At 56.0% G+C, this 26,209-nt stretch overlaps 1 protein-coding gene across 1 annotated transcript in view; it reads left to right on the top strand.

Annotated features, from left to right (window-relative positions):
- Positions 1–18,110, top strand: part of SH3BP4 (SH3 domain binding protein 4) — an 84,838-nt gene extending 66,728 nt beyond the window's left edge. The window contains 5 exon segments of the mRNA XM_049614630.1: positions 551–794; positions 5,539–7,895; positions 16,806–16,994; positions 17,796–17,900; positions 17,902–18,110. Of these exon segments, the coding sequence (XP_049470587.1) occupies positions 677–794; positions 5,539–7,895; positions 16,806–16,994; positions 17,796–17,900; positions 17,902–18,021 (2,889 nt within the window). The 5' untranslated portion in view covers positions 551–676 and the 3' untranslated portion in view covers positions 18,022–18,110.
- The last annotated feature ends 8,099 nt before the right edge of the window (positions 18,111–26,209 follow it).

Genomic DNA, 26,209 nt, shown 5'->3' with positions numbered 1-26,209 from the left:
GGAGGATTTTAGGGGAGCGTGGGCAGGCAGGGAGCAGCCCCCCCCTCGCCCCCGAGGCGGGGCCACAAGAGGTGCTGTGCTGAGTGCTGCTTTCCGGAGTATCCAGCATCGCGGCCGGGGCTGTGCCTCTAACGGGACGAGCCATTGTCTGGGCACACGGACTTATTTCTTCTGCCCTGAACCCCGGAACCGGCCACGTGGAGTCTACAGATCCCGTTTGTCCCCCTTTTCGTGATGAACAGGCCGGCCAGGTGCTAGAACAAACTTCACAAGCCCCTTTGTACCCCAGGAAGAGAACAGCAGGCCAGGATGTGCTGCCCGGCTCTGTGCGCCCGCACAGCGGGTGAGATGGGCACAGGGTGCTCACAGGATCCGGGGAGTGGGCCCCCCCTTGCTCTCGGGCCAGGAAGAATGTCCTGGGTCTGTCTTGACTGGAATGGCCCTGGAAGAAAGAGGACTCCCACTTTGCACAAAATTCCTGTCCAACCTGTGTCGCGCTTGCTCAAGGGAAATTCCTTTTTTTTTTTTTTTCCTTTTCCCCCACTTTCAGGAAGAAGCACATCGCCCAGTTGACCCGTGTGCGGCATGGTTGCCTGAGGAGAGCTTCAGCGAGCGCTGGGATACCTAGAGGAGGGGATATGACACGTTAGCGGTCCCCCCAGGAAGAAAGTTCGAGATGGCAGCTCAACGGATCCGAGCGGCCAACTCCGGCGGCCTCCCTCGGTGCAAGTCCGAGGGGACCCTGATTGACCTGACCGAAGGGTTTTCGGAAGCGAGCTTTAATGATGTCAAAGGTGAGCTCCCAGGAGACACAACTGTGGCTGAGGGGACAGATTTGCAAGTGCTCTGAGACCCAAGGACTTCTCTGCCTTCAAGGCTCCCAAGGCCCCATTCAGATGTTAAGGTTTAGCTCTCTAAACTTCCTGAGGACACATTCAGCCCTGGGACAATAACCATTTGTTTTGTTTTGTTGGTGGGCTGGGAGGTTATGAATCCCCCGTTGGTTATGAAACTTCTTCATACAGAATATGTTTGTCTTTTCTCCTCTCGTTGAGTTTGGGTGACCTTAAGGTAGGGACCTGGGTCACACAGGGAGTATGTTAATCCTTGTGGGCCCTCCGGGTTCCGTCACACTGTGCCGCGGCAGCTCGAGAGCAGTCACAGGAGAGAGTAAGCCATGGATATGGCTGTGTTCCAATAAAACTTTATTTACAAAAACAGCAAAGGGGCCGTTGTTCGCTGACCCCTGGTTTAGAGGTGGCCCCAGGGTCAATCACCCTGAGCCTCTGGGTTCCTCTCACAGACACTTACAACTGGGTCAGTGAGATGGATGGGTCATTTTCTTCCTAGAAGTCCACCTTGACCTTACTAGGTGCTTACTGGTGTCATGGGTTACATCCTCATCATCCATCGTTAGGCGGCTTCCCTACAGCGTTTACCACAACGTGTTGAGGTTACCCACTGGGCCGTCCAGAATACAAGCTGAGCAGTGGGAGCGGACCTTTACCCTTGTATCTTTAACTTGGCACAAAGTCAGTGCTAAGTGAATAGTTCTTGAACCAAACTGCTGTCTCCTGGGTCACACTGTGGCCCTCTTCCCTGATGTCCTAACAACCGTATGTCCCCCATTTGTCTCTTCCTAATCCCTTCTCCCTTCACTGTATCCTCAGTTGCTTCCTGTCTCTGCTTTATGCTGGGAGCCTTGAGCACTGCTTTAAATGTTCCTCCAACAAACATACTGGCAAAAGAAATCATGAGATTTTATTAATAACAGTAACAGAGTTACCAGGTAGTTTTATAAATAATGGAACCATTTATTTTTCATAGCCCAGTAATGGGCATTGTTTTCTTACTTTATAGCCTAGCTGATCATGGTTAAAGTTGGAAAACATGAGCATAAATTGTGGGGTTTGGGCCGGGTTCTCGAAATGAGAGAGCTGAATTTTTAAAAATTATGATAATGATCTGAGGGGCATCAGGGTCCTAAACCCCCCGATTGTGGGAAAAAGATAAAGGAGACATCCTGGGATGTGACCTGGGGCTGGTCCGCTGGGGGGGAGCCCCAAACCCATTTCCCAAGGGCAGCGGGTGGCCTCCCCTGCGTCCCCACGGTAGACAGGTGGGAATGTATTCCAGCCAAAGTGTTCTCTGTGAAGTCCTCTGCTCCCTGATAAATGTTCCACCCGTATAAGAACCGAGGCGGAGGGGTAAGAAATGTATTATTCAGTGCACTGAACTTCCCGACACGCAGGGATTTTTTTTTTTTTTTTTTTGTATGGAAATCAAGGATAGCTGTGAATCTGAGCCGCGCTCCCCAGAATTCATTAAGATGGGATTCGATAGGGATTCTCCTGCGTTTGATTGGATAGACGCCCCACCAGGTGTCCCCGGGTGCTCTGTGACAGTTGACTGATGGAGGGACCCGTCTGGCAGGAGCTCATACCACAGTCCATTTCCACGGAAGGATCGCCATTTCCCATTGGATGAGCCTGATCCTTGAGTGAAATATGTTACTGCTTCTCTGCTGAGGGGAGTGCTTGGAATTTTTTTTTTTTTTTAATTTTTTTTTCAACGTTTTTTATTTATTTTTGGGACAGAGAGAGACAGAGCATGAACGGGGGAGGGGCAGAGAGAGAGGGAGACACAGAATCGGAAACAGGCTCCAGGCTCCGAGCCATCAGCCCAGAGCCCGACGCGGGGCTCGAACTCACGGACCGCGAGATCGTGACCTGAGCTGAAGTCGGAGGCTTAACCGACTGCACCACCCAGGCGCCCCGAGTGCTTGGAATTTTAAGTGAAACCATTTTTATTCTTCAGTCTGCTGAAACCAAAGTGATAATTTGCATTGATACGTTCTCTTAGGCTATATACAAAGCCTGCTTAATAGCTTTGGTTTTTAATTTTAAAAATATCACTCTAAGGGAATTGTTCTGGGGAACGTAATAGGGATATAACTTCTGAGGGACTCTAACAAGATTTTAATAGCTGGCACGCGCTCTAATTTTCATTTGGTTTTAATTTTTATGTGACATTTTCATTAGACGTGTCAAGGAAACACACAGTGGTTTCTATTGCAGGAGACGGTGGCTGGAAAACAAAGCAAGAGAGGTCTGCTGTTGTCCCCCGACCCCAGCCTGACCCGTGCCCTGTCTCCCCACCTCTCCCTCGGGGTCCTTCTCTTTTACTTGAATGTGTTTACTCACTCCCCTCCCTTCACTGTGAAGTGATTTCTCCTTGGGGTGATTTTATAGCAGGGCACAGCCACGGAGAACTCTGGCTTTGCCTTTGGCCGACACCTTGACCCCAGAACATGACTATGGCCTCTCTGTTGTGTGCATACCGGAGGAGCATTCATTCCACGAATATTTGCCGAACACCTGCTATGTGGCAGGCTGCCTTCCAGGGAATACCACTGTGAGCAAAAAACCCTAAGAAGGCTCCCACCCCAATAGGGCGATGCAGCACCCCCCCCCACTAAAATATTCGTAGTATATTGGTTAATGATAAGTGCTACGGAGAAAATAAAATTAGGAGGGGTGGCGGCGATGTCTCCTTTAACATAACAGTCTGTGTGTCCTCAGGCATCATTATGCTAAGCACATCATCAGAACGTTATCTCCACCAGAGCCCGTTGAGAGAGTATCTCGGGCTCCTGAGGTCTGGACGGAAGCCCGTGCCCAGTGAACCCAGAGCCAGATTCTCCCCACCGCCCCACATGGAGGGCGGGAACTGACGGCCTTCACCGCCCAGATGAGCTTTCTACCAAGCTTCTCTCTCTAACTTGGTTCATGGAAACAAACAGAAACTTCCGGCTTTATTTCCCCAGACTTTGCTAAGGAAATACAATTCCAGTTCCATTATTTCTTTTCAAAGGAAAGGGAAACTGGCAGATGCTGTTTTTTTGGAGGGCCAGTTTGGTAGAATAGAACGCTTCTTGACTTAATCGTATATTAGAGAAGATGTGGGTGTAGGTTCCACTAAAAATACGGTCCTTAACGTTTTTTACAGGAAGCCAGAATATCCCTAAACCCTGTGAAACAAGGCACAGCTGGGGTGGGGGCTATCTTTTCTTTCACAAGGCGCTTTCCTCCTCCTCTGGATGTGCTTTGTCATGTATGGGTGGGAGAGAAGACAGGTGTTTCATCGTCCGATATTTTTCAAAACACACACCCCTTGTTGAGCTGACTTTCGTGGTTCCCATTGCTGCCTCCATCGGGAGCACACATAGTTGAACGCCGTGAACCCGAAATTAGCTCGAGTCGCTGTTGAACGAGTTGGGGGTTTTTCAGACTTAAACACTTGCTCGGAGATGACATGAATGACAGTGGACATAAACCTTTCATTTTCAAGACATGCGGTAGAGCCCCTTTCCAAGCTGTCATTTTGAATGATCATTTAAAGGAGGCTGGAAGGCACCGGCCTCAAAAGTCTTACTTTATTTATTTTTTTAAGTGTATTTATCTTAAGAGAGAGAGAGAGCGAGAGAGAGCATGAGCAGGGAGGAGGCAGAGAGACAGAATCCCAAGCAGGCTCCAAGCTGTCAGCCCAGAGCCCGACACGGGGCTCGAACCCACGAAGCATGAGATCATGACCTGAGCCGAAGTCAGACGCTTAACCAACTGAGCCACCAAGGCGCCCTTCCAAAGTCTTATTTTGATGAAGAGTGGGTTCAGCTTGGAAACGTAAGAGGCGGGTCTGCTTGTCAGGGAACCTTCCCCCCATTCCCATGTTCTGCATTCAAGGCAGAGCGTGGGACCAGCTCACGAACTCAGATCCTATTCCAGGCTCTTCATGTCCCATCCCTGGCTACAGGCCGTGGGTCACCCCACTCAGAATGTGACAGGTTTTAAGCCAGTCACTTTCAGCTTCTCTCTCGACCCAGTGGCAGCTCCAGGTAAGTTAGTTACATAAGGAAAACTCTGGCCAAAATCCGATGGCATCGGGGGCGCCCGGCTGGCCCAGTCGGTGGAGCCTGCGACTCTTGATCTCGGGGTTGTGAGTTCGAGCCCCACGTTGGGTGCAGAGGTGACTTAAAAATAAAATCTTTAGAGCTTAAAAAAGGTTTAAAAACAACATGGCGTTTCAAAAGTGATCCCGGGGAGGGGCGCCTGGGTGGCGCAGTCGGTTAAGCGTCCGACTTCAGCCAGGTCACGATCTCACGGTCCGTGAGTTCGAGCCCCGCGTCGGGCTCTGGGCTGATGGCTCGGAGCCTGGAGCCTGTTTCCGATTCTGTGTCTCCCTCTCTCTCTGCCCCTCCCCCGTTCATGCTTTGTCTCTCTCTGTCTCAAAAATAAATAAAAAACGTTGAAAAAAAAAAAAAAAAAGCGATCCCGGGGAAACGGGGGAATATGAGCCCTCCTGCCCAGTGGGCTGGGACAGCAGTGCCGGCCCTCGGGAGCACAGCGGAGTTCCGTGGGACTTCCTTCTGGCACAGCCGCCTGTCACCCAGAGCGCTCTCCCTCCTCCCTGGTTCCGGCCAGTGCTCCGCGGCGCCCATGGGCCTCGCCCTCACCCCCTGTTTCTTTGTGTTTTATGCAGTGCCTTCCCCCAGTGCCTTGCTCGTAGACAATCCCACACCGTTCGGGAATGCAAAGGAAGTGATCGCAATCAAGGACTACCACCCAGCCAACTTCACCACCCTCAAGTTCTCCAAGGGCGACCACCTCTACGTCCTGGACGCGTCCGGCGGGGAGTGGTGGTACGCCCACAGCACCACGGAGATGGGCTACATCCCGTCCTCCTACGTGCAGCCCTTGAACTACCGGGACTCCACCCTGAGCGACAGCGGGGTGATCGACCATCTTCCAGACAGCCCAGACGAGGTGGCCAAGGAGCTAGACCTGCTCGGGGAATGGACAGAGGACAAGGGACCGAGCAAGACCTACAGCAATAACCCCTTCTGGAACGGGGCCCAGACAAACCCGTTTCTGAACGGGAACGCGCCGGCGATGCCCAGCTTGGACGAGCTGACCCCCAGAAGCACCGTGGATTTGCTCCTTTTTGATACGGGCACGTCTTCGTTCACCGAATCCAGCTCCGCGACCACCAACAGCGTCGGCAACATCTTTGACGAGCTGCCGGCCGCAGGCCGCCTCCAGGCCGAGGCGCCGGGCAAGCGGGACAACCCCTTCTTCAGAAGCAAGCGCTCCTACAGCCTGTCGGAGCTCTCCGTCCTCCAGGCCAAGTCCGACGCCCCCGACTCCTCGGGCTTCTTCACGGGCCTGAAATCCCCGGCCCCGGAGCAGTTCCAGAGCCGGGAGGACTTCCGCGCCGCCTGGCTGAGCCACCGGAAGCTGGCCCGGTCTTGCCACGATCTGGACCTGCTGGGCCAGAGCCCCGGGTGGGGCCAGACCCAGGCGGTGGAGACGAGCATTGCGTGCAAGCTGGACAGCTCCGGGGGCGCCGTGCAGCTGCCCGACAGCGGCATCAGCATCCACGTGCCCGAGGGCCACGTGGCCCCAGGGGAGACGCAGCAGATCTCCATGAAAGCCCTGCTGGACCCCCCGTTGGAGCTCAACAGCGACAGGTGCAGCAGCGTCAGCCCGGTGCTGGAGGTGAAGGTGAGCACCCTGGAGGTGAAAACCTTCATCATCGTGGAGATGAAAGTGTCGGCCGAGGTGAAAAACGACATCTTTAGCAAAAGCACGGTGGGTCTCCAGTGCCTGAGGAGCGACTTGAAGGAGGGGCCCTATGTCCCCATCCCACTCACCTACAGCTATGGGGACACGGTCCAGGTGCAGCTGGACAACCTGGAGCCCTGTATGTACCTGGCCGTTGTGGCCCACGGCCCCAACATTCTCTACCCTTCCACGGTGTGGGACTTCATCCACAAAAAGATCACCGTGGGCCTCTACGGGCCCAAACACATTCACCCATCCTTCAAGACCGTGGTGACCATTTTTGGGCACGACTGTGCCCCGAAGACGCTGCTGGTCAGCGAGGTCACCCGCCAGGCCCCCAGCCCTGCCCCCGTGGCCCTGCAGCTCTGGGGTAAGCACCAGTTCGTCTTGTCCAGGCCCCAGGATCTCCACGTCTGCATGTTTTCCAACATGACCAACTACGAGGTCAAGGCCAGCGAGCAGGCCAAGGTGGTGAGGGGGTTCCAGATGAAGCTGGGCAAGGTGAGCCGCCTCATCTTCCCCATCACCTGCCAGAACCCCGGCGAGCTGTCCGACTTCACCCTGCGGGTTCAGGTGAAGGGCGACCAGGAGGCCATCCTGACGCAGTTTTGCGTGCAGACTCCCCAGCCGCCCCCCAAAAGTGCCATCAAGCCCTCCGGGCAAAGGCGGTTTCTCAAGAAGAACGAGGTCGGGAAGATCATCCTGTCCCCGTTTGCTGCCACCACCAAATACCCGACCTTTCAGGACCGCCCGGTGTCCAGCCTCAAGTTCGGCAAGTTGCTCAAGACCGTGGTGCGGCAAAGCAAGAACCACTACCTGCTGGAGTACAAGAAGGGGGACAGCGTCGCGCTGCTCAGCGAGGAGAAGATCCGGCTGAAGGGGCAGCTGTGGACCAAGGAGTGGTACATCGGCTACCACCAGGGCAAGGTCGGCCTCGTGCACGCCAAGAACGTGCTGGTGGTGGGCAGGGCCCGGCCGAGCCTCCTCTCGGGGCCCGAGCTGAGCACCTCGGTGCTGCTAGAGCAGATCCTGCGACCCTGTAAGTTCCTCACCTACATCTACGCCTCGGTCAGGACCTTGCTCATGGAGAACGTCAGCAGCTGGCGCTCCTTCGCCGATGCCCTGGGCTACGGCAACCTGCCGCTCACCTTCTTCTGCCGGGCCGAGCTGGACAGTGAGCCCGAGCGGGTGGCGTCCGTTCTGGAAAAGCTCAAGGAGGATTGTAACAACACGGAGAACAAAGAGCGAAAGTCCTTCCAGAAGGAGCTCGTGATGGTAAGTGCCCGGCGGGGGCTGGAGGGGGGGCCGAGTCCAGTCTTGCCGCCTTTCCCCCCGCCCCCGCCCCCGCCCCCGCCCCCGCCCCGCACACTCGGGCGTGGGTTCGGTGAATCACTGGACCGGCATCTGGGCTCACCTCCGCTCCCCGAAATACATGCACGCGCACCTGGAGATGGGCGTTTGGGTAGGGACCCCCAGACGGCTCAGGGTCCAGCATGGAGAGCCCCGTTCAGGCGGCTTCCCGCTGGGCTGGCGAGCCCCTTGGAGGCCTCAGGCGGGTCTCCCGGGTGCCCGGTGGGCGTGGGGGCGCAGGGAGGCTCGCGCTCCAGCCCCCTCTGCTCCGATCTCGTGGGAGAAGGTGCAGGTTTCATCAGGTTCCCCGCAGGATCTGTGCCGCCCCGAAGTCTAACTTGATCGAAGCGTCTTCCTTTGCCTCCTCTGTGTGTGTGTGTGTGTGTGTGTGTGTGTGTGTGAGTAGGGATTGAGGAGGGCCTCTGGGAACTGCGATCTGAGAAGGGGAGGGGGGGTTGGTGTCACACTACAGGATACACCCGGGCCGCCGGGTGAGGGGGAAAGCATTCGCTGGACTGCTGAGCGAACACGGCCTCCCCGGCCCGGGTTCCCCACCCGCTCTCAACAGTTCATCTGCTTCCGGTGGCCTGTCTTGGAGAAGCTGACTTGGAGGAACTCGATAACGCCCTTCTCTTGGCGTCCGCCTCGTTTCCGTGGGGGACGTCCTCTCGATGGGGAGAGCCTGCTTCGTTCACCTCCCCCCCGCCACCCCATCTTCCCAGTAGGACACATCCCTGGGGCTGTTCCTCTGGAAACCCTTGTGATTTTCCACTGGAAGCCCCTTGGTGTTCCTTCCTTGCTCCGTCAGGCTCCACACAGCCTTCTCGCCTCCTGACTTGTGTACGAAGTGAGTCTCGGCGGCCCTAGGATTTCTGCCGCCCGACCCGGCACCTGCCATGCTGTGTGAGCGCCTCTGGGAACGGCCGAGCCGGGTGTGTGTGCCGAGGTCCGTCCGTGGCGCTCACGGCTCTCAGGAGCCGGAGATACCCAGTCCGCGGGGCACAGCCACCGCGGCGGGGAGCGGGCGTTGCAGCCTGACGGCGCCCCCAGGAATGTAAAATGCCAGGCGCGTGCCACACAGTGAGAGCCAAACCTCGTCCAGAAGAAGGGACGGGAACCGAAGGTGTCGATCTTGGCAGCCCGGAGGCTGGGGGCGCTGGTGGTGGCAGCTTCCGCGGGGAGGATGAGGGATGGTCGTGGCTGGGGAGGGCCCGAGGCGGCAGGGGGACGGCACGTGGGCCCTGGGCATGGCCGTCACAGCAGTGGGACACCTCTCCCTTCAGGGCATCTGCCCCCTCGCTGGCCCGGCCTGGAATCCTCCCCGGAGCTGCGTCGAGCCCTCGAGGCCCTCTCCCCTCCACGGACCTCGAGCACCGGGCAGGGGCGCGTGTCCCTCTCTCGCGGGGCCTCAAGCTGGGATTTGCCGCGGGTTCTAGAATCGGGTGCTCTCATGGCACCTGAACAGAGTTGATTGTTCCTTCATTGCCGCCTAAAAAACACCCCTCCCCCCCCGCCCCGAGTGGGCAGAGGTGAAAAACAACACAGTGAGAGAGGCCCTTCCCAGCTGTGGAAAAATAAAGACCGAGGAGGCGGCTTGTTCCTCCCGGTCCTTCATGTCAGGCCTTTTCAGACTTAAGCGAAGCTCTTTCTGCCCCGCTTGGGGGACTTCTCTGACAGCACAGGTTTTCGGGGGGACGTCCCTGGGCTCGTTTGTGGGAGCGATGGGGGGGTCTCTTGCGCCCCTGGGTGGGAAGGCTGGCACAGCAAGGTCTGCTCGGAGGCTTGCGGGTTTCCCTCGCCCGGGCCCTGGGCTGAATCCGTCACCATCTTGGGAGCGGGTGGATCTGAACGTGGGCGAAACCTCCAGAAACCCCAGGCTGCTTTGTCCCAGCACGCAGAGGAGTCCTGAAAACCGGGATTCCTTTCTCCCGGCGCTCGCACCACTGAGCAGTGGTATTCTGCAGTCTCGGCCTCGGGTGAGCCGGCCTCCGGCTGTCACCGCGTGGCTGTCACGACCCACCCCGGCCACCGAGTCGGGTCCCACCCCCTCGCATTCTGAAGATGGTTTTCTGTTCGGTTATGCGTCCGTGGTCTGGAAACTGAGTAAACGAATTGGAAAGGGGGGAGGTTTGAGACGGTAGGTTTGCGGGGAGATGGGAAGGAGCCCGGAACGAAATGAGAACCGGGCGGTTCCGTCCTGCCCACCGTCGAGTGGGGTCCGGGCCCTGCCTCAGGCCTGGAGCTCTGCCCGCAACGTCAGGTGGAAGGCTGTCACGTCCCTGGGGAACCAGCCCGGAGGCCGTGCTGGCAGACCTTTCCCGCGAAGCGACCTGGGGCCCGGGGTCACTGTACTTCGTCGCCCCAGACCCTGGGCTTCACTGGGCTTTCTCCCACCCACAGTGGCCTCGTTTACTCGTGTTCCGGTTTCTTCTTATTGTCCGCATCGGATATAAACGCCGCGAGAGAAAGGACCCTGGCCCCCGGGACACAGTCCGCTACTTGAGGAGATGCACGAGTGAATGAGAGCAGACCTCGGCCCGGGCTGAGGACCTGAAGGGGTGCCGCCCACGCGGCCAGCCCGCGCCCGGGCCCCGCTTCTTTGATTCCATGTCCTTGCTGTTGCTTCGGTGCGGGTTTTCGATATCAGCTCCTCCGAGGGCCGTCTTGCACAACCACGTGGGCTCCTTGGTGCGCCTGCCTCCGTCTGCCCTTTCTCACCCACACGGTGCGTGACCACCGTCAGAGAATGCCCCGTCTGTCCCCGGCTCACCGAGCTCTGCAGGAGAAGCCGGGACGGCCCGTGACAGAGGATGGCCAGCCCGTCGACGGCCCACCCCGGACCTTATTGAACGTGGTGGTGAGGGGCACTGCCGGGCTGCTGTCGGGAAGGGGCGTGACTGGCACTGTCCGAGGAGGGTAGGCCGAGGGACAGGGCCCAGGGACAGAGCCCCTGGGGCCCAGAATGAAAGGGCCGCCACAGAGCGTTGGTACTCGATATTCACGAAGCGTGTCTTTGCCGCCTCCTGTGGGCTTAGGGGCGATGCTGGGTGCTGGGCTGCCCAAGAACACGGGTCTTTGACTTGAAGAAGGCACGGAGTGAAGAGTCACAGCGCAGGACTTACTTGTCTCGAGCCCCGAAGAGAAGGGCCCCCCGGCGGATCAGGGAACGGCGAACAGGGTTGGGGCAGAGTGGATCCTGATACGGGCAGGAAGCACGGAAGCCCACCTGATGACGGAGGGGCTGTCAGGTTGGGGATACCGCGCGGGCAAGGACCGGGGTGCGCGAGGGCATACGTAGATGGGGTCCGATCAGAGGCTGGGGTGATAGAGGATGGCGGTATGTGGGGTGTGGAGCCCCCTGTACCAGATAATGCTTGTGCTTTATTCTGTAGGCATTGGGGCTGGGGGGTTACGTGTTTTAGGGGAGGAGAAGGGGAGTCAGGCTGGATCCAGATGTGCCCCTGGACCTTGGATTCCAGGTGCGTCCCTGCTCCTCGCCACGTCTCCCAGTCTCCGAGCCACCCAGAGGCAGCGGTCAGTGGAGAGCCCCAACCCTGAGTGTCCTTCCTTCCGATGATCAGGACGCCTGGGGGTGGGGGACCTAATTTTCGTACTCCTCTCCAGGTAGATTTGTGTGAAGGAAACAAATGAGTAATTCTGACACCGATTACCCGGGCCACGCCCCCTCCGTCTGGTTTTCACACCTGGCTGTCCACAGCCCCAGGGTGCGCCCCGCAGCGGGGCCTGTGGTTGCTGGTCTGCCGCGCTCTCCCTCCTCCTCTGGCGGGTAGGCGTCGTGTGGCTGGTGGGCCCCAGGGCCTACGGTCACTCTCTCACTGCATCGTTGGTGACAGGCTCTGTCTTCCTGCACATCAGTGTCAACCTTCAGAGCGCGGGGGGTGTTGTTTTTTTCCTGAATGAAAATAGTCCTCACTGATTTTTGTTTGTCTGTAAACACAGCCTGTGTTTCTTTTCTGCACCGAAATTTTACATGCGTGAAGGACAGAAGCAGAAGGCGGAGGGGTCCCCGGCCCCATCGCCCGTCGTCAACCTCTTTGAGCGGTTTGGGGCGTAGACGCTGCGGCTGTTTATAAATTCCGTGGGGTTGGCCGAGGGGCTGTCCCCTCCTCTGCGATGCCCCGTGGAGAGCGTGCGGGCAGCCCTGGGCGCATGCCTGCTGCTTCCCGGGTCTGTGGAAGGGCCGGGTGCTGGTGCCTCCTTGTCCGTGTGGCTCTGCACGCCTGTCCACACTGAGATGTCCCAGGGGCTCTGCACGCCTGTCCACACTGAGATGTCCCAGGGGCTCTGCACGCCTGTCCACAGATGTTCCAGGACACTAAGCCGTGGGCCCTTCCCGAGCTTGAGGAGCCATCCGTCGGCGACGTCATGAGAGTCACTGGGCGGGGGGGGGGGGGGGGGGGGGCACAGCTGTGAGTGGCAGGTGCTGTTACCGTGGTGGCTGACCGCACGGTGCATACCCCTCCTCACTTTCATCGACCTTGGGCTCCGTGTCGGGATTCTTGCTCTCTGGGGGGACAAACCACGGCTGGCTCTTTGCCGTCAGCATGTTGAGGTTCTTTACCGCTGCTTCTGGTCCACTTTGTGCAAAACACGTATCTGAGTGTGTTTGTACCAGGAACTGTGACGACACTGAAGGAGAGGGCTTGGCTTACGCGGTGGCCCTGAGTAGATCTGGGGGGCCGAGTGTGTGCTTGGAGGGTGGCACACGGAACCCCGAGGTTTTTGTTCCGCGACATGCTTCCGATAGGAGAAGTCATGTCTCGTGTCCGGGAATCCCTCGCAAACAAGACACAGGGTCAGTCCTCATGGCGGGGAGGGAAGGGCCGTCGGGGACAGGGGCAGGCCTCCCTGGAGGGACCGAGGCCAGCGCTCAGAGCTCGTTGCTGGAGCCGCCGGGGTGCCCGGGGGTCACTGGTGGCGGCTATGGCTGGGGTCGTTTGAGTCCGGGTGCGGGCTCTTTGGAGAAGGTTCTCTGAGAAGAGAAACTTACTCTAGGACACAAATCGAGGGAGGGGCGGCTGTTTCCAGGAGTGAGGTGGGGTGGGATAAACCCCCCAGAGCCTTGGACGCTGATGGAAGTCACGGGGAAAATCGCGAGGTGGGGGCAGACGGGGGCTGGACGGGATGGCGATTCTCTGCGACTTGGCAGAAAAGCCTCCTTATCGCCCCAGACAGGAGGCAGGTAGCGAACCAGTGTGCATTTAGGCAGGTTCCCGGGGCTCCAGCGCCCCCAAAGCAGGGGCTCCCCTGCCCGCCGCTCATGGGGGAGCGCGGCCCTTCTGGTGTTTGCACATCTCGGGAAGAGAAGCACACGCGGGATTCACGTACAGCAAAACCAAAATGCCACCTCATTATGTGTTCCTAAGAGTGTCTCCCCAAACAGCGCTTGGCAGACCGGCTCCTGTGAAGGAAGTCGCGCTGGACCGAGCTGTGCCCGGCGGTTCCCCCACGTTTCTGCTGCTTTCCCTCCACGCCGGTGGATTCGGGTGGCTGTGGCAGAGACCGAGTGGCCCGCGGAGCCACGTGTGGCCCTCTGTCCACCAGGTTTGGCCACCTGGCTGAAATTCGAGTTCGCTCTGAGATTGCGGCCGGAATCAGCATCGTTTTGAATGGGGTTTTCTGGGATGACGTGTGTGTGTGCGTGTGTGTGTGTGTGTGTGTGTGTGTGAGAAAATTGAGGAGGAAGCTACAGGGAAAGGTGTCAGAGCCTCCTATGGTGAAGCTCTCTACTACCCAGCTCTGGTGGCACCCAAAATATGCCCTTAAAAAAGTGTCTAAACCCTTGGTGGTGGTGTGGCAGTTTTGTGACGCTTGAAGCTGGTGTGGCTCGATCCAAGTTGTGTCACCAGAGCTGAAATTGAGAAAGGAAGGCACCTCCGTCCCTGTGCTCCCCGCACTCCACGGGACGGAGCCCCCGCCCTTGCCCAGCGCCCCTGGGGACAGAGGCGCGACTCTGACACATTCTGTTACCTGGAAAATGAGGTCGCCTCCAGAGCCGGGCGGCTGAGTGAGTGCACAGACACACGCTTGCTTTGTGTGAGTGGAAGCTGAGTGGGGACACTGGGGGGCCGACCGTCCAGCTCTGTGAATAGCCCATTTGCTGAAATACATAAGTAGTTGAAATGAAGCGCAATCCAGACCCGTGTTTTATCGGGTTCCGTTCCTGACGTCGAGTAGCAAGTGTCCGCAGAACCGCGGAGGCTGTTCGTTGGCCTGAGCGCCACGAAATGTGACCCTGCCTCCATCTCTGTCACCCCGAGCGGTGGGACCCCGGACAAGCCGCCTGGCATCTCCGGGTGTCTGGATCGGAGCAGAGGACAGGCAGGCGGGTCTGGCTCTGACGCTCAGTCGGTGTGGGGGCCTCTCTGTCACTCTCTCGGCTTCATCTGCAAAATGGGGTGAGCTCAGCCCCTGCTTCACGGGGGTTCTGAGGAGCAGATGAGCCCATGCCTGGCTCACAGTAAGTCTCAGTAGTAGTGGCCTACTGCGAAACAAAACAAACCGGAAAAGGACCACGGGATCCTCAAGCTGCCTTCTGGCTAACCACAGGTGCAGCTAGTTGCCAGCCTTGGGACCCAGGACAGCACCAGATTGACCCGTCACCCCTGTTTTCAGTTGCAGAGCTTGGGACGCCTGGGTGACTCAGTCAGCTGACCGTCCGACTCTCGGTTTTGGTTCAGGTCATGCTCTCGCGGTCTGTGAGTTCGAGCCCCACGTCAGTGCGGAGCCTGATTATGATTCTCTCTCTCCCTCTCTCTCTGCCCCTCCAACGCTCACGTTCTCTCTCTCTCTCTCTCAAAATAAATAAATAAACTTTAAAAAAAAAATTGCAGAGCTTGACCTGCTGGGGCATCCAGCTAATGCATTCAGGAAATTGCCAAAAAAAAAGTCACTAATCGTCCGTACTGTTAAACTCCCCCAACACAAATGTGAAATGTAGATGAGGGTTCTCTGTCTCGATTAGCTGCGCCCTTTATTTTTTTGTTGTTTATTTTTAAAATTTTTTTAATGTTTACCTATTTTGGGGAGACAGAGAGAGAGAGAGACAGAGTGTGAGCAGGGAAAGGGCAGAGAGAGAGGGAGACACAGAATCCGAAGCAGGCTTCAGGCTCCGAGCCGTCAGCACAGAGCCCGACGCGGGGCTCGAACTCACCGGCCGCGAGATCATGACCTGAGCCGAAGTCGGACGCTCAACCGACTGAGCCCCCCAGGCGCCCCTAGCTGCGCCCTTTAAAGTTAGCGACCCGGCAGACCGTAGCCGCACTCATCCAAGGCCACCCGCCATCCTCACAAAATACGGACAGAGTTCTCGAACGAGCCACGTGTTCGGCTCAGTCGGGAAGGGGCTGCTTCCTTTGTTGTTCTTAACGTGCTCTTCGGAGTCTGGAATTGTCAACCGCAGGGGCTGGCATGGAGCATGGAGGGACAGGACAAACACCAGGTGCCTTTCTGCCTCTAGCCTCCCCACCCCCATGCTCGCCTGAGGAACCATCTCCAGGGTGCTCCCACTTTTCCCACTGTCGGGGTGTAGTCCGAGAGGGTGCTGGGCGGCAGAGGCCGCGTGGATGGTGCCAGGCCCGCGTGCACCCAGCAGCCGTCACGAAACGTGGGTGGCAGGACTTCTGCATCTCCCTGTGTGCAGACGCGTGGGCCTGCTGGTTTGCGCCGGCTGATGTGATTTTCTTTAAGACCCCAGCCCGGGATCGCACAGAACACACCGTGTTGGAAGCCGGCCTGATCCCGCCCCTTTCCTAGATGGGGAAGCAAGTCCCGGGTGGCCACCAGCTGGTCCAGGGCCCGCCTCTGTCGCATTGCCTCCTTCCCACCCAGGGTGGCGGGCATTCCTTGCCCTCCTGAGTCCCTCCGGACTCCTGTCCTGAAAACACACTAGAAAGTTCCTGCAGCTTAGGCAAGGGAGCAGTCCTGTCGGTTCCAGAAAGTATTCTGATGGTGCTTCCTTGGGTTCAGCCTCTGGCCTCCCCGTTCTCCTTTTCCTCCACACGAGGCCTTCACTTTGCCCCCCAAACCCCAGAGCCCAGATGTCCGGGTGAGCTGCGGGCCCCAATCTGAGCCCTCTGCCTGCGGAGCTCTGCATCCGGCCGAGGCCCGCGGCACCTAACGTCAGCCCGGCTCTAGGTCCGGTCCCCTAAGCCCCGGGCGTGTGTTCTGTCTCCCCGAAGCATCGCCCTCCCCAGCCGTCCCGAGGGTGCAGAAACAGGGCCAGCAGCGCTCACCTGCCCTCCCGCCGGGAGTCAGCATCCCGGGGCCGCTGAGACAAAGTGCCACAGACCGGGTGGCCCGGGACAACAAAAGCTTATTCTCTCCCAGCGCTGGAGGTGTTCGCGGGCCTGGGTCCTCCGGGAGCTGCAAGGGAGGGGCTGCCTCTGGTTGCTCTGACAGCAATCCTTGGCGCTCGCTGCCTGTGGCCGCCTCTCCCCCGTCTCTGCCTCTGTCCTTCCGACGTGGACATGTCTCTCCTGATAGAGACAACCGGTCACTGGCTGAGGGGCGGCCCTCGTCTTCCGTGACCTGGTTTTAACTAATTCACGTCTGCAAAGCCGCCGTTTCGAAACGCAGTCATTGTGAGGTTCCGGCTGCGCGTGAACTTGGTGGGAGAGCACAGTCAAGCCCAGGCCACCCCGCAAGCCATTGCTCTCGCTCCGTCCCGTGCCGCAGCCACGCTGGGGTTCGGGGGGGCACTTACTAGGCTTAAAACTTTTCGGGGGAAAAGAGTGCACCGCCTCCGCGTGGAGCTCTGCCTGAGACCAGAGCCAGCCCTCTGACCTGCCCGGTGCTCTGCTCCTTTGTCCTCAGGCCTTACTGAAAATGGACTGCCAGGGCCTGGTGGTCAGACTCATCCAGGACTTTGTGCTCCTGACCACGGCGGTGGAGGTGGCCCAGCGCTGGAGGGAGCTGGCCGAGAAGCTCGCCAAGGTGTCCAAGCAACAGATGGATGCCTACGAGTCTCCCCACCGGGACAGGAACGGGGTCGTGGACAGCGAGGTGAGCGTGGGCCGTGACACACAGTCACGGCGACATCCACCCGACAGTGCGTTCGTGGGGATAAGCGAGTCAATGCGGGAAAGCACGTGGCGGGCCCTCCCTGCGTGGGGCAGGCCCCATCCCTCCCGGGACAGTTGGTTCTGACCGTGGCAGGGCCGCTGTGCCCAGAAGAGGGAAGTCAGAGCGGCCTGAGCAGAAATGCCCGCCCCTGCACATCCTGATCTTAAATTACCTTCCGTCGGACTGAGAAACTTGACCTCCCGTGTGAACGGAGCCCTTTGTGGCCGCTTGTGGTCGGGCTCCGTCCGGGTCTGTGTTGGATGGGTACCCGGTATGTTGTGTAACTTCGGCCACAGCCAGTGGGGTTCCTGCTCACAGGTCCTTTGTGTCCTCCCTTGTTCGCTTTAAGCTTCCGGAAAGATGGGTCAGGCCCGGGAGACCCGGGAAGCAGGAAGTCCCCAAGAATAAGGGCGTCCTTTATTAACGCAGCGAGTTTCTAAAGAAATGGCCCACACGGAAAACGCCACAGGGGTTGTAAGGAGAGAAATCCTTCCTGTTGGCCCAGACGCGATTTGCCACTTAACCGGCTCTCGCACGAAACACGTTCCTCCCTCAGTGTGCTGGTCCCAGGCAGAGGCCGTCCCCCCTGCTTCGCCGGGCTTCTCACTCTCAAAAGAAAAGCCTAAGTACTGAGCCCAGGAGCTGCGGGTAAGAGGATCGAATCAATAGGGTCCAATCTCTTTGCTGTCCCCTAATCCTTTCTTCTCCCTCCCTCCTTTTATTTTGGACTCCGCCACCCAGGCCATGTGGAAACCCGCCTATGACTTTTTACTGACGTGGAGCCACCAGATCGGGGACAGCTACCGGGACGTCATCCAGGAGCTGCACCTAGGCCTGGACAAAATGAAAAAACCCCATCACCAAGCGCTGGAAACACCTCACGGGGACTCTGATCCTGGTGAACTCCTTGGACATCCTGAGGGCAGCGGCCTTCAGTCCCGTGGACCACGACGACTTTGTCATTTGAGCGGGTTCCCTCCCGTCCGCTGCTGCTCTGGGGCATGCACCCGCCGCCCCCCGTCTGTCCCAGATGCCCGTGCAGTCACCTGGGGGGAGGCGGGAGGGGCCGGCTGCTCGGACACACCCGGGGTCCCCCTCTGCTGGACCCGCGCCCGAGGACCAAGCACAGACAATGCTCCGCCGTCCTCCTCCGTTGAGGGGGGAGAGGGGGTGCTGAAGGGAATTTCTACCACAGGTCGTCGCCAACCAAAACAGCTTTCTATTTGTTAGGTATAAATTTAAATTTAAAATCTTTTTTTTTTTTTTTTTTTTTCAGGACGGGGGGAGGCCTATGAGACAGGTGGTATCTAATTTTTTTAATGGACCAGAAAAGTTTAAAAAAAAAAACAAAACAAAACACCTTCATAGGGGCGGATGCTGTTGAGGTTTTTATGTTCTAGAGAGACCTTTTTAAATTATGTTACGGATGTATATATGTATTTAAAGGCGATTCCCAGCCTCACTTTGCATTTGAACACTTAGCACGGAGAGACGCTTGCTCAAGTGTTGGACCTCTTTTGCTCTGTCCTTGTGAAAAGGGTGAACCCAATAGGAAATGTGGTTTTTCGGTAGCTGAGTCTAGCTCTTGCCCGTCCTTTCTGGGAACGTCCTGGGCCCTGCTGTCCCCTCTGAACTCCCGTTCTCTTCTGTACCTTTGCCCCGTGTCACAGTAAACGATCAGCGGGAGCGCTTGTGACCCTTCTGTGAGCCTCAGTGGGCAAAGGAAAATCCCACACGAGCCAGCAGGTGCCCTCGAGATGACAGGCCGCTGGGAGCTGGCGTTCGCTGTGGCCCCCACCTGCGTGCGGTCGGTCGCTCAAGAGAACGGTGCCACGTGCAATGCGGTGGTCCCTGCAGCTCTCAGATGCCATTACCCTGGGGGCAGGGGACGGCTTCCGGCAGGGCTCCAGGCCTCTCTGCTCCGTGGGAGAGACTTCACCACGAGGGACCCCTGTGCTCGTGTGTGTGCAGACGTGCCTGCCATCACTGGCCAAACTCCGCTCCGTTCCATGTGACGTGAACCCCGCTCCCTTCCCGGTGCACCCATGTCCCCCAGGAAAACACAGCGTAAGGGACACCTTTTTTTTTTTTTTTTTTTTTTTTTTTATAATTAGAGATTATCCGAGCAGGATGTATGTTTTCTACAAATGAAAACGTGCCCCGCCTGGAACCGGAGGCAGAATGCTGCCCGCCTTGACGGTTGCAGATCGGCGTGGCCGTGTGCGGGCGAGCGGTGTCGGGCCCCTGATCGCACCGTGGTTGCACCCAGCTCAGAAGGGAGGAAGGGGCAGGACTGAAGAATTGGAATTATGTGGCACACGGAGAGAAACAGTTCCTGGGAGTGGGTTAGCACCCGCGCTGGGCGGTCTGGGGTTCCTGGACCTCATTCTCTGGATCTGCTGTTTTGAAACACATCACGTTGATCACTGGGTGTAATCAGCCTACGATCCCTATCGGGCTGAAACATTCTTATGTACCTATCGACTCAGATACTGAAGACCAACTGGCTAGGAAAAAAAAAAGAAAAGCACCTAGAAAAACTACGTTTTTTATGCTGCAAGAAGCAGGACCTGCAGTTCCCCAATGATCACACGAAATAACCTTAAATTCTGCTTCCCCTGTCCACCCTCATTCTTCCCAGAGATTGTCTCTCACCTTCTCCCCAAAGAAGAGACAAACCCAGTTGCACCTTAAACCGTGGATGTTTTTCCTCAGGGGCTTGAAGTAGTTTCCTATGCAACATGTCTGTAGCACAAATTGAATTCTACAAAAGTTGCAGTAAATTTTATTTGCATATTTTAACCTATTAGTGTGCGTGTGTGTTTCTGTACCCATCCAGGCTTTAAATTTTGTCTAATGTTTATTCATTTTTGAGAGAGAGAGAGAGAGAGAAAGCAGGGGAGGGGCAGAGAGAGGGAGACACAGAATCCGAAGCGGGCTCCAGGCTCCGAGCTGTCAGCACAGCACAGAGCCCGACGCGGGGCTCGAACCCACGAACCGCAAGTTCACGACCTGAGCCGAAGTCGGACGCTTAACCGACTGAGCCACCCAGGCACCCTACCCCACCAGACTTTTAAATAATAAGACTAGACTTTTAAATAAAAAGACCAGACTTTTAAACAATAAAACCTAGTGTTTTATCTGTGCATAGAATAATGGCTCCCTCCTTCAAGAGCCACCCCTGGATGACAGTGTGACAGTTGGCTTAGCACGTTACTTTTATATTCTTACTGAATATTCTCCAGGCCGGTCCAAGAAGTTCAGTTAAAACCTCCATTTCTTTATCGATGTTAATTTCAACGCTTGTAGTAATAGTAATTTGCATATGAAGTGAGGGTATTTGCAGGTGTTTTTGAGGACCAAATATTCAGGAAAAGAATTTGGTTGAAAAACATTCTAATTTCCCAAGAAGAAGACCATTTTGTCCATGATAAATTCCCGCCTTGGTCCTCGCTTGACCGCCACGCCGTCATGTCACATGGGGCCCATGTCAAATCGCCTGTGATCACCGAGCCCCCACCTCTGTGCCACCTGGTGCAGCAGCCAAGCCCAGGCTTGGTCCTGGGACCTTCCCCACCAGGGGTCACCAGATCCCAGCACCCTGCCATCTCCCAACCATTGCTACTGTCCTGACCGGACCACAACCTTTGCCTTCTGTCCTGCTCCCCTTACTACTTACTACTTGGCACCCTCCCATCTGGTCCACGGCCCGCTCTCCCCTCCTGCTTCCCGCCATACGGTCAACTCCGGGCTCACCCTCACCCTTGGCTGTGCCTCCCACGCGCTTGTCCCCGGCTGAGCTCCCTCGACCATCGCCTACACCCACAACTCCCTGCCTTTGAGCTGTTCCCCCAAGCTGGCACACCTCTCCTTTCTACAAGGAGCCACACTGAGCTCCTTAAGGGCATCCAGTGTCTAAACTCGTCGCTGAATCCCCAGAGCCTGGTGCCATAAACGTATCGCGGGAGGGAACTGACCATACCTCCGCAATAGAAACGCATCCCGAACGAGGATCGCTTGGCTCTCGGAGGGCCTAGAACGGCCTTTGTACTGGGTTTACGACCCGTGTGAACGTATTCGGCCCAGCAACGGGGGCATCGGACTCAGCTTAGTTTTGGGTGTTCAAAGGGGGAAACGTGGCGGGGGTGGAACTCGAGTGTACCCCAAAAGCAATTAGTTTTCCTACTAGTTCATTTCTGGGCACGAGGGAAACACTGTCCGTTTGGCCCCACGATTTATGCTGTAATAAAATTCAGTATTGTCTAAAATAGGTTGAGATGGCTTCATCTGAAACCGTCAAGTAACCTGAATTTAGGGGAAAAATTGTCCTGCCAAGTGTCTAGCCTTTGCTGCGCACCTGTGGTCTGTGAAAGGTGTGCTGTTTAACCTTCGTGGTGACCTTGGTTTCAAAGACGAGGAGGTTGGCCGGGGGCGGGGAGGGGGCGGGCGGCAAACAGGATGAGCGGGGGCCAGCGAGAGCCCCGTCCACTCCAGCCGTGCCCTCCCGCCGCACCAGAAGCAGCGAGAATCCCGAGGGTTCACGGCCACTGCCTGGGAAGCAGGTGCCCGGGAGCGAGGGGTTCCCGTTGACGGCTGCGTTCTGGGAAGGGGGCTGGGGGTCCACCCCTCTCGGACCTCTGCCGGAGCGTGTGTGTGAAAACCTTCAGTATGTAACGTATTTGCACTTAGCCCAAATTTTTCTTTTTTGACAAACTTTGGCTTTATTGAGCTACACTTGACATATAAACAAAAGTCTTCTGGGGCACCTGGGTGGCTGAGTCGGTTAAGCATCTGACTCGATTTCAGCTCGGGTCATGATCTCCCAGTTGGGGGGATCAAGCCCTGCCTTGGGGTCTGTACTGGCAGCGTGGAGCCTGCTTGGGATTCTCTCTCTGTCCCTCCCCCCAGCCCCCAATATATTAATAGAGATTTTAAGTCTTCCTTTTATTCTAAGTTTATTTATTTTGAGAGAGAGAGGGAAAGAGAAAGAGTGAGTGCACACGAGCAGAGGAAGAGCAGAGAGAGAGAGAGAGGGAGAGAGAATCCCAAGCAGGCTCTCCGCTGACAGCACAGAGCCCGACGTGGGGCTCAATCCCACGAACCGCAAGGTCATGACCTGAGCCAAAACCAAGAGTCGGACACGTGGCCAGCTGAGCCACCCAGGCGCCCCGAGATTAGCCAGAATAGTACTTCTAAAGCTTTTGCTTCTCTGAGCCGATTCCACCGAACGGAGGAGAAGGGAATCTCGAAAAAATACACCGGTCGTGTCTGTGACTTTTTCAATATCCAAAGTCATGTTTCTTAATTTTCCATTTCAATTGTGCTTTTCAGAAGAATGTCTATAAACTCATGTCCTGAGTATATAGCACAACCTTCTTTATAATCTTCACCTCGGGGGTCAGCAGAAGACCACGAAAACGGAGTGTGCGTGCGGCAGGGAGGGCCGACGGGCTTCTCGCCTGCCGTGTGTCGCCTGGAAGCCAGTCTTGGGCAGGCGGGGTGTCGAGGGAGAGGAGAGCCGGCTCCTGGCCCTCCAGGAGTCTGTATTCCAGGAAGGAAGATCCAGGCCTTTGAAACTGAAGGGAGATGGAAACGTTATCGTCCGAATGGACCGAGAGAGAATTTGAAAAACCATGGTGTTTTCTCCCCACGCACAACAGCTCCCAGCCTATTGATCATTAAGGCTTCTGATTCAACCCCTTCCATTTCTCTCAGGGGGCTCTGCCTCTAATCCTGACCACCAACACGTCTCCCCCATAACCTGCAACTCCGGGCTTGTCCCCTCGAATCATCCTGCACACGGCCACCAGAATGGTCCTCCTCAAATATAAACCCATGCCCCCGTTTTCCCCAGCCCCCTGTGTTTAAAGCAGATGAACAGAAGCCTCTCAAGCGCCCGCCCACGAGTCCTTGCTGACCCTGATGAAGCTTCCCCCGGCCCACACGAAATAGAAAAGTAAGGACAGCACGCTGAGCACCTCCGTTCGGCCAAACTTCGGTCCACCCAATAATCACTCCTGATTCTGAGATTAAGTCCTTCATTCTTTTTTGGTGTTAAAATGTCCTTTATGTGGGTAACTGATAACAGTAAACTGTAGACACTGCGGTTTTAATGCCTGTCTTGGCAAAGTAAAATGTTGGCCGAGGACAGACATCCACACTTTTTTTTTAAGACTTGAATCTTTGGACAAATAAGGGAGACACGACACGAAACCGTCTATTTCTGTGGCTCTTTGTGGCTGTTTCTACTTAGACCACCCTCTTCACCCGTGGTGATAGCGTTATCATGTTTTCTGGGTGCTCGGAGAACACGTTTGCTATGTTTGGAACCCAGAGCATGCAAACTCGCAGCTTCTCTTGCAGCTAAATGCGGGCGTGTTCCTAACTTACGCCACGCAGCTCCCTGATTCAAAGACCAGCGACTTGCAGAGGGAGGAGGGGGTGTGATGGACCTTCCAGCATTCCAGGCAGCGGTGGTCACGGGGCACCCTCCTTGCCCCGTCATGGCATCGGTGCTAGCCAGCGTCCGTGGTTGGTGTGCAGGGGCACATCCCTCACCAGGCCGGTTCTGGACACCGGCATGGAGCGTGGCTCCTCTCCCAGCCCTCTGGTGAATGACCCAGTTCCAATTTCTGTTGCCTGCAAATAAGCATGTGGGCTTCCGACCGGTTTTATTCCTTCAAGATTCCGCTCTGATAATCAGACTCCCCTGGGAAGTCCTCTGGGATGCACCAAGGAAAACCCTTCCCCTGTTTTCCCACAGCCCTCCGCCCTTACCCCAAGTATAATCTGAAGCTTTCTGTGTCCGAGCTGTGCCTTTGCTGGCTGGCCCCCCAGACCATAAACTGAGCAAGGGAGATGTCTAGCTCACGCTAAGTTCAGAAGCCCCCTCACTAAATCCTCCGATGCGTGGCTGGATGAGTGGACAACTCCAGGGACCTCCCGACCCATTCATCCAGGGGACCGGAAGCTAAGCCCTGGCTCCTGAATAGCTTTGTGTATAATCGTAGGGGTTTCTTTTTATCAAACACATAGAAGTTTTTTTTTTAATGTTTATTTTTACTTTTGAGAGAGAGCATGAGCAGGGGAGGGGCAGAGAGAGAGGGAGACACAGAATCTGAAGCAGGCCCCGAGCTCTGAGCTGTCAGCGCAGAGCCCGACGCGGGGCTCGAACTCACAAGCCGTGAGATCATGACCTGAGCCGAAGTCAGACGCTTCACCGGCTGAGCCACCCAGGCGCCCCTCAAGCACATAGAAGTTGTATGGGGAGACTATTCTGGATTTTTTCTAGAAATGTTTATATCTCTACTCAGTTCACCGGTCTTCCCGCTATAATATTACATGTCTTTTGCTCGGCTGGAGCTCACACTCGGAAAAACAAGGGTTTGCTTTACTGTTCACACATCCACATCTTCTCTGTCCCAAATGCAAAGTCATTTCACACCCAAGGTGTGGATGATCACAGCTAGGTGAGAACAGCAGATGCGGAAGCACTTGGTGAACATCTATAGCCCCCCGGGGAACGGTCTTGTCACAGGCCTACCTGGACACCTGAGCGAGCAGGACGCAGGACGGGCAGGCAGGACGCAGGACGGGTTGCCTGGCAACCCCAGCAATCCCAGGGCCCTCCTTCTCCCCCAGAAGGGAAGAGATCTGGAGAGTTGCCTCCCTTTCATTTTCGACTCTGAGCCGGGTTAGAATCAACGTCCACAGAATGAAGACTGTATGGTACAACCCAGGCCAACAGGTCAGCGTCACGACTTGTCCCATCGCACCATACAAATAGAATCCTGTGTGTGGACAGAAGTAGGTGTATTCTCTGTACACCTGGTGAATTCAGAAGGATACGTTTATGTGTTAAAAATCTCTTCGGAAAATCAGGGGGCGCCTGGGTAGCTCAGTCGGTGAAGCGTCCGACTTGGGCTCAGGTCATGATCTTGTAGTCCATGGGTTTGAACCCCGCATCGGGCTCTGTGCTGATGGCTCGGAGCCTGGAGCCTGCTTCGGATTCTGTGTCTCCCTCTCTCTCTGCCCCTCCCCTGCTCATGCTCTGTCTCTCTCTCTCTCTCAAAAATAAATAAATATTTTAAAAAATCTCTTTGGAAAATTAGATTCCAGTTCTCCAAGTATTTTTGCAAAACACCTTCACCGATACCTAATTATCACATTTCCCATGTGAGAGATGAGTTGAGAAAATTAAAGACACAGAAGGTAATGGATGTGAGTGAGGGATGCAGGCACTTGACCTAGTTAGAGCCAATTTATACAGACCTTGGAGATTTATGTATTGTTCCCAGGCCCCGGGAGTTAGCGATCATTTTTCAAATAATAGATTTGTGCAAAATACATAGAGAGGTACCAAGGTACCGATGGCCAGCGTCACGATGCCACGCACAGGACAATCAGAGCTATCAACACAAAAATAAATTGGTTTTGCATTCATAAACCCATACCTAAGTAAAAGCGGCTCCCTTTTCTGTTTGTGGCATGTAATGTATCCCAAAATTGTGCTTAAAATATTATTGGATATCTTTGATGCACTCGGGCAGCATTTTCTTCCTAAATGACAAAAAAAAAAAAAAAAAAAAAAAAGCTTTGCACAACGCTCCTGCCTCCCTTCCGACAAGACAGGTTATTAGCGTCCTTATTTCCAAAATGTTTTCAAAACATAAAACCACTCTGTGTCATTCAAGTGTTTTTAATATTCGCTCCGATTGGGGTGTTTTGCAAGTCAATCAGATTACAACAGAAGTCTGGTTGAGACATTATTATTTTGGATTCCTATACGTCTTCCACCCACAGCTCTGGGCAGAAGTGAAATGGGTCCCAGCCTAACAATCTTGAGAAAGAAAATTCAGCTACTTAAGGTTATTTTTTAAAAACCGTAATTGCTGTGACCACTCGCCTGTTTTTATTTCTTTATTTTTTTAATGTTTCATTTGTTTTTGAGAGAGAGACACAGACAGAGCACAAGCAGGGGAGGGGCAGAGAGAGAGAGGGAGACACGGAATCCGAAGCAGGCTCAGGGCTCCAAGCTGTCGGCACAGAGCCCGACGCGGGGCTCGAACCCCCGAACTGCGAGATCACGACCTGAGCCGAAGTCGGACGCTCAACGCAGGCGCCTCTCACCTGATTTTTTAAGCGAAGTTCATGGA

The sequence above is a fragment of the Panthera uncia genome, assembly GCF_023721935.1.
Source record: "Panthera uncia isolate 11264 chromosome C1 unlocalized genomic scaffold, Puncia_PCG_1.0 HiC_scaffold_3, whole genome shotgun sequence".
NCBI lineage: Eukaryota > Metazoa > Chordata > Mammalia > Carnivora > Felidae > Panthera > Panthera uncia.
Note: the sequence above shows the minus strand (reverse complement) of the source record. Positions and strands in the feature narration are given on the sequence as shown.